Below are 8,078 nucleotides of genomic sequence, written 5' to 3' on the forward strand. Positions count from 1 at the left end.
GAGTGGTTAATGTTTGATTCTGGAGAGCTGGTTCTCTAGAATCAAACTTTCTTTGAAGTGCGAGACATTGAATTCAGAAAAGGGAGTCTCAGACATTAAAAATGGCATTTCAAACAGCAAGTCTTTTATTCAACAAATTCAGTAGATGTTTCACAATATCAGTGCATCAAAAACAGATAAAATACAGTTGTCTATAAGAACATCATGGCAAAGTAACTGTTGCTTAGATATTCATTACTGCTGCAGATCAACGTAAACGGTTTAATGATTTTTCATTTGATTGGAGCTAGTATTGTTACAATACTCTTGCTTCATCTAGACTTAGTCATATTACAAATCAGCATTTATTTAAATCCTTTTTTTCCCTTTTTAATGTCTAACTAACCATTCATGAACAATTTTTTTTGGTGACATTTTCTGCAGGTTCCATAGACGATAATTAGTTAGTCATTTAATTAAACTGTATGTTCATCCTTTTTTTCCACAAAGAAGAATCAAACAGAAACGGCGCTGCATCGGCTAGTATTCTGCATTGAAGGGATAGTCTTTATGCTTCACGGCCCTGTTGGAGGGGGGGGAAAAAAAAGAAAAGACAATGGAACATTGTTGAACTTCACAATACGAAGCAGGAGTCGACAGTTTAACACCTACGTGTCGTTTCTTTTTCAAAATTATTCACACTTCATGAACTTTCCACATTTTGTCACATTACAGATGTCTGCGTTTTAAGTTATGTGGGAGATCAGCAAATGGCCATTTCACACCATCAACTGGCATGAAAGAATTAAAGCAAAACTCCAGGTATGTTTTTTGATGAGGGAATAACATGACATGATGTAAAGCTAACGTAACACCCATCCTTTCCTTAAGACGTATCAAATTTAATGGGGCTAAAAGCAAAAACTTTTCAGATCCTTATTTGTAAGATATGTTTTGAAAACATGCATCAATAACGTTGCATTACTTTGTGTTGGCCTATTGCATGCAGTGAACTTCTAATCAAATGCTTTGAAGGTTATTGTAACATGACAAAAGGTGGAAAAGTAACACACAACCTACATAGTCGATCATTTCTACTCACCACTTTGCTGGGAATCCTCTGTAGTTCCTGTTCAAGCCCAGGATCGTTTTCATGTCGTCTTGGCTTAACTCAAAGTCAAACAACTAAAAGAGAGACGAGATCGATTTGAAAGCGTAGAACTAACAGCTGAAGATTCTTTTCCTAAATCCTTTTAACATGGATGCTGATGGAGGTCGTTTTACCTGGAAGTTCTCCTTAATCCGACTTGGTGTTGCTGACTTGGCGATGACTGCCACATTCCTCTGTGTGTGGAAACGCATGAGAACCTAGGAAGGGAATATGAGGAGCATATTTTAAAAAAACAGAAAATGTTGCATGATGTCATATTTGGTGGTTCACCCCGAAACACCATACAAATTACCTTCTTATGATCTTATGATAAACATCAGTGCCTTTGGGCACTGATGTTATCAATTGCCCTAGATTTTCAAACTTTTAAGACATTTGAGGTTTCATTGTACACAGCTGATCAAAGCATCACCAGAGCACAATATTTTGTTGTTTACTAATTTCTTAAGTTCACTTATGCTGCTGTTATCAGTGATCTTGGAGTGCAACAATATGAGGCATCTCATGGAGGAGCATGACGACCTTACAGAAAAATTAAGGCTATCAAGAATGTATTTACCACATTAATTTTTTGTAGAACATAAGAAAGAGTAGTTTTAATCATAAGGAGTCATTGGCTCCTGTCTTACCTGTGCTGGAGATTTGTTGTACTTTTTAGCAATGGCCAAGATGGTAGTATCCTCTAGAAGACGGGGGTCATCAGAGGAAGCCCTTTCAAAGGACGTGAATTGTTTGCAATTAGTGATAATTTAGTTTTCTTGAGTGATGACACTGATGTGAGTTCTGCAAATGGCAGGTCAGCTCACCAGGGTCTGTCTGGAGATCCCAGGGGGCTGAAAGCTGTAACCGTGATGCCCTTTGAGTGGCAATAGTTGATCATTTTCTCTTGGGTTAGATATGGGTGGCACTCAATCTAAAGAACCACTCAAATGTTACCGATCTATTTTTAAAAATATATATTTCATATGATTTAGAAAACCCAGTTGTATGAATTACCTGATTGTTGGCTGGTTTGTATTTGAGGCCAGGCTTGTTGAGAATGGCTTCAATCTGGTCTTTGTTGAAGTTTGAGACACCTATGGCTTTGACCAAACCGTCATCCACCAGCTTCTCCATTGCCTTTTAAATAAATGATACACAAGTATTATAAAAACTAAAAACACTCGATAATTTGCAGAGCTAGTATATTTGTTCAGTGACTTTTTAAATTACCCCCCATGTGTCCAGGAAGTAGCTGTCATCACAAATGATTTCGTTGTTCTCGTCTGATGGAAAAATCTTTTCCCCTGGCTGTGAGGAGAAAATACAGTTCTTATGCATCAGGGTGAAGGTAATGACTATAAAGTTTCTGAAGTTCTCAAAGAAATTTGGATTTTAGCTTCTAAAATTAATGTTAAGTAGCAAACATGCACTTTTCTGTAAGGTTATCAATGCTAGGCGAAGTTAGACAGGTTAATTGTGGGCTCACCTGCATCCCTACTGGGAAGTGTAAAAGGTAAAGGTCCACATAGTCCAGCTTCAAGTCTTTGAGAGTTTTCTCGCATGCTCCCCTTACCAGTGATGGAACATGGAAGGTGCACCAGAGCTGAGAAACACACACACAAAAAAAGAAGTATCAATAATCTAGGAGGAGAAACAAGCATAAGATGTTGTAGCCACAATATTTTTTTGTCGAAGTGAATTCTGGATGTCTGTAGCCCTTTAAAGGAAGCCAAAACTTATGAGTCAGTCCCTGCCAAACACCCATTAAGAATAATGGTTCATTTAAATGTAGTTTTAAGAAGCCAGCCTTGGGTAATCCATTTCATTATCAATCACTGGGATGACTAACAGGCTTTGGATTAGACCAGTCATTTTCTCCTTTTGAGAAAAATGACCTATAAACCACTCACTAGTGGTTACAACTCTCCCTCTGTTCTCCTTATTTAATGAAGTTGGAAAGGAAAAACAATTTTGATTTGGCTCCCATCGTTCATATAAAGAACTAGTCAATAGCTTTGGACCATTGGTAAGCTTCAATGCTGTACTATGGCTGTTGCCATGTGACTTTGTCTGGTAAAATCAGTGTATGTAGTACTTATTAGTATTGGATTTACATTTACTCGTTAAACCTCAAATACACTTGATGCGTTATAAAACTCCCAGAATTAGAGACTCAATGGTTGGTTGATCATCTCTCAGTTAAAGAAAGTGGATGAAAAGCCACAATATTCTTGCTAATGTGTGAACAAGGGCCTAAAGCTTCTAATGTTGAGCAGGAAACACAGTAGGGCACTTTGTAGCTGAAAAGGAGATGCTACAAGAAAAGCTCTGTAGCTTTAACAAAAGTATCTGTTAGTTAGTCTAAACTTAGGCTTAGTGATATTTATAGCCACACAGGCCACATATTTAGTGTGAAATTTTGATTTCCATGGTTTGAGAAATTTAGGACAATTCTGGAGCATGGAAAACTCTGTTTCCATGCTCCATTTTCAAAGACAAATTCTCTGTTTTCCATGCTCCAGAATTTGTCTTTGAAATACAGCCTTATTTCTCCAACAAGCAGTCATTCTTTGGCGTACCTTACTGACAATGAATAAATCCTCTCTTTTTGTCACTCCTTGTTCAATCATGGCGCACACTCCTTCCCCAACTTCTCCTTCGTTCTCATAGACGAAGGCACCATCTATGTGCCTGTAGCCGCTGCTTATAGCCACCTTCACAGCCTCGGTGACCTTCCCTGGTTCGGCCTGCGAAGGTTTACGCAAATGCACAAACATGCAAACACTCAGGCGTCAAACATTTGTGGCAATATTTTGATGTCCTTTTTTTGTGAAAGTAGTAAACAATGTCTCAATTTGCAAATTATTTCAACCCATAAATTGCCTAAAAGTAACTGAAATCTTTAGTCAAGCAAGTGTGGGTAAGTCTTGTCGTTTTTGAACAGTAGTTTTAATCATGTCCACATGTCATTTTTTTATGTTTCTATCGTACAACTTCATGATCTAAACTCCAAAAACTTTAAAGCTCCTACATGTGGCATGTTGTCCTCTGTTGTACTTTCAGTTACATATGCAAATCAAATGACCTTTACACAACCATCAGCAGGCAGAGCTCAGCATGCAGTAAAATGTTAATATTTACCATTGTATGCAGATAACACAAGAGACGGTGTGATTGTAGTGGTTTCACTGCTTACTTCTGCTCAGACAACTCTGGGTATTAGGTACATTAGCATGCAAATTTACAATATAGTTTTAACTTTCTAAAAGTTTACAAAAAGCATCCAGTGAGAGGCAGGACCAACACAGATGAGCTTGCAGTGTATTTACTAAGCAGTTGCAAGAAATGTATAAAAGCTTAGCCTTACTCTCCAGGTTCCCAGACCAACTATGGGCATCTTGGCTCCATTGTAGAGTGTAACTGCAGGAATCATCTTGATGATTTTTGTATCTCCAATCTAACTAGGTAGCTCTGAAAGCAGCTGGTTAAGCAAAAGATGCCTGCTGCCAGCTGAAGTTGGAGGCAGCCTTTTATTTGACCGTGAAATGGGAGGGGTTAAAGTCACCAGCCCTGTGCCTTACACATTGAAAAAGGGGTGTGGCTGTTCAAATGAGCTTTTTTTATTAGCATGCCATGAAATTAGGCCAAATTGTAGAGCAACGCTCTCTTCATTTCATTCATAGCAACAGTATAAATTAAATCAATGTTACTTATTTTTAATACTTCTCCAAAATGTTAGAGGATGTCAACATTTTCAAGAGGTACAATCTTAAAATGCCCTGTTGTGACATAAAATGAAGGATACAGATATTTGATTTGTCTTGCTGCCCTACAAAGCAATGAAATATGAAATAAAGAGATGTACAAAGTTCTAGCTAATCTCTGATTTGTATTCTGTCGATAGAATAGGAGGTGAAAAACAGCTGAAAACCTACATCAAAGTAACTCGTACTAAAGGATGACTTAGAAGATGATTCTAGTAATTTATGGCATATTGAAAACCTAATTTTTTACTTTTGATAATCGAGGGGGTTCAGCCTGTCTTCATTGTGTCGTAATCAGAGATGAAGCAGTAAATTGTGGTACAGAGTGACATGTGTAGGTAATTATTAATGAAGATGTAATTAAACAGCTGTGGTTATCGCTCTGACACCCTGTTTACCGAAAACTCGTAAGCAGCATGTTTGCTTAGGTTCAGCCGGAAAATGAACTGTTCAAGTGCTGTATCAGTTCACTTGTTTTTCCCCCCTTAGCTTTCATTCGTTTTCAATGACAATTCATGGGTCCATTTCTGTCCAAATTAAATTTACATTGGTCCAATTCGTTCTAAAAAAAAATCCAGTATACAATAGATCCAGATGTGTACTGTTGAATTAAAACAAAATTAGAATCCAGTAAAATTGAGGTGATTATTTCATGCCAGTTGATCAAAAAAAAAAAATTATCTGAGGAAACTCAGCTGATTGAATCGAGTTGAGATAGTGTATGATTCATTTTTGCAAGGAGCTGGCATACCTATAATGGACACTAGAGGGCGTAACTGATAGCACACTGTGTAACAGCATCCCTAGAAAAATCCAGGGTCATTTTTTCCCCTAGATTTGTCCAGAATGTGGGCCATATAGATGTCTCAAGTGGGGAAAAACAGCCTCGCCTATGATGTCAGCACTTATCCACTCGTGTGCCGATCGTTTATGTGCCAGCTCCTCATTGAAAGATTTCCACACCCACTACTGTTATCATTAGTACAGGTGTGATATTGTAACCGACTGTGCCATTTGCTAAAATCCTAGTCATCCCATGACTTGACAAAAAAAAATGCAAGGTTGCACAATAGCTCAGCGAATATACAAGTATAGTAGGGTAGTGGTGCCTTTTGATGTGCCGTACCTGATAACAAATGTTGGTCACCTGATTTGGAGGGCATAATCAACAATGAATACAAGAGAAGGATGATTTAGCAGAATATGAGGAGATTGAGAATCTAGAGGCGTACGGTCCCGTCTCCGATTTAAAGCCAGTTTCAGAATATCCTATATTTGCAAGGAGGTATGTATCCAGGTTTTCCATCGACATCATTCACTCTTCTTGATGTTCCGTCCTCCATTGTTGCAGGTGTAATGGGTTGAGAAACAGAAAAAAAATTAATTAATTAATACACCCCCTATTTTTGAATCAGAATTGGTCTTGTCTTTTGTCTTCGTTTGGTTTTCTTCTTCTTTTTTTCTTATGTATATAGACGTGTTTGTTGTGTGTATGTGTCTTCTTGCCAGCGGGGGCGCTCTCGTGCGGCTGTGGGTCTAACAGGGAGAACGAGTTTCCTGGCTCTGGGCAACGAGTTCTTCAACTTGCTTCCTCTGTGATTCACTGGTAGGACAAAAGGCAACTTTTATAAGTCCATTTAAAATGTTCTGTAAATTTATAAAGATTAGTTTTGTAGTGTTTTGTATAACTCGTGTGTAATTTGGACAGGGGTGGAAATTAGCACCCGCCACTGGCCAAATGCGGGTATAAGTATGAAGTGGCGTGAAAATTGGAGCAACGCACCCGCCACCGTGGCGGCTTGACAATTTAAACAGTAAAAATACAAATAAAAATACTGCATTCAGTTTAAACTTATGTCCAGGGTAGGAGTAGCTGACTGGTCTACAGACTGATGCACATACTGTATATGGGACGGACCTAGGCTGTCATTATTTAACAAAAAAATTTATCAAAAATAATTTTTAACGACCGCGACAGCCCATTGCTTGATTTCATTGACGGACATTGGGCTTATCCAATCAAATCCCTCAGTCCTCGTTGGCCCGCCCCTCCCCTCTAAGGTTATAAATAGCGCCATTTCAGCTAACCGGAGTCCGAGCAAAGTGAGCGGAGCGGAGACGAGGAGGGCCAGGAAAACTACAACAAAAGCTAAAAAGCGCGTAAAACCCATTCAGAAAAATGTGTCAAACTAACTGATATGTTAATTACCACACAGAGGGTATTACTACCGTAAAGGCGGGGAGGGAAAGAAGCTAACGTGAGAGGGGGGAAGTTCAAGAGGGGATATAAAATACAGTAGTTTCTCAGAAAAAGCGGGAGGCTTGACAGGTATGGGGATAACAGGAATGATGATGGCCCGTGGAATTAATAATGACCACGTTTTGAGATGTTTTTAGTAATAAGAATAATTGTGAATTTCAATAGAAAACGTAGTAAGTAAGGAACAACAAATAAAACAGCTATTGATAACGTTTAAAAATGATAACTTATTACTATCTGGGGGAGTTGTAGGCAAAATGTGGAAATGTTCAACATAGGAAATGATTGCAAGAACGTTGTGTAGTTAAATTTGCTGTTAGTAATTACTACAAGTGAACTTATTACACTACACCTCTGCTAAGGTATCCACGCTTTATGCTAAATTAGTCTGTATAGGTACATATTTATGGTAAACTTATTGTCAGTAAATTGGTTTTCATAGAGTTAAGAATAAATCATGTATTTTATGTCATTTGCTTGTACTGGTGGGGTTTGTAATTGAAAGAAGAAAAAAAAACAATGGCTTGTTGAAATGTCTGAGTGGCTGATAAAAAAAAATTTAAATTTCCACCCCTGAATTTGGACAGTTTTATATTAGCGTTGATCTGTGTCGGCATATGGCTTGCTTTTCGTTGTTGGAGCCTTGCGATTTTGGATTTATTGAAATCCCTTGATTAGTCAATGTTGTGTTTGTATTTGGGTAGTGTTGTAGTATTTTTATTTCTGATAAAAGGGTATTTATTTGTGGTAGGCTTGATCTCCTTTGTAACCGCTGTAACGGTTATAACTGCCAAACGTTAGTGATTAAGAAAACAGTTGTAACTGACAAACATTTGTGTTTACTGTGTGTTGTATATGGAATGTTTTGTTCAGTTTGGTTATGTTAATTTAGGATTCAATTTTCTTCATTTTTGGCTATTAC

General features: G+C 37.9%; 1 protein-coding gene across 1 annotated transcript; it reads right to left on the minus strand.

The window, feature by feature from the left end:
* Nucleotides 1-102: 102 nt before the first annotated feature.
* Nucleotides 103-6,411, minus strand: LOC102229920 (aldose reductase-like). The gene is made up of 10 exons (XM_005799072.2): nt 4,500-6,411; nt 3,712-3,879; nt 2,619-2,735; nt 2,363-2,440; nt 2,147-2,269; nt 1,957-2,063; nt 1,780-1,861; nt 1,264-1,347; nt 1,082-1,164; nt 103-562 (listed from the first exon to the last, which is right to left on the minus strand). The coding sequence occupies exons 1-10, from the start codon at nt 4,563-4,565 to the stop codon at nt 520-522; spliced, it is 951 nt and encodes a 316-aa protein (XP_005799129.1). The 5' UTR covers nt 4,566-6,411; the 3' UTR covers nt 103-519.
* Nucleotides 6,412-8,078: the final 1,667 nt, after the last annotated feature.

This window comes from Xiphophorus maculatus, chromosome 17 (genome assembly GCF_002775205.1).
Source record: "Xiphophorus maculatus strain JP 163 A chromosome 17, X_maculatus-5.0-male, whole genome shotgun sequence".
Lineage (NCBI taxonomy): Eukaryota > Metazoa > Chordata > Actinopteri > Cyprinodontiformes > Poeciliidae > Xiphophorus > Xiphophorus maculatus.

Coding starts and splice junctions, on each gene's coding strand:
- LOC102229920 (XM_005799072.2), bottom strand. CDS start 4,565: ATGATTCCTGCAGTTACACTCTACAATGGAGCCAAGATGCCCATAGTT. Junction 2,736..3,711: donor ATTTATTCATTGTCAGTAAG/GTACGCCAAAGA, acceptor TGTGTTTCTCAG/CTCTGGTGCACCTTCCATGT. Junction 563..1,081: donor AGAGGATTCCCAGCAAAGTG/GTGAGTAGAAAT, acceptor CCCCTCCAACAG/GGCCGTGAAGCATAAAGACT.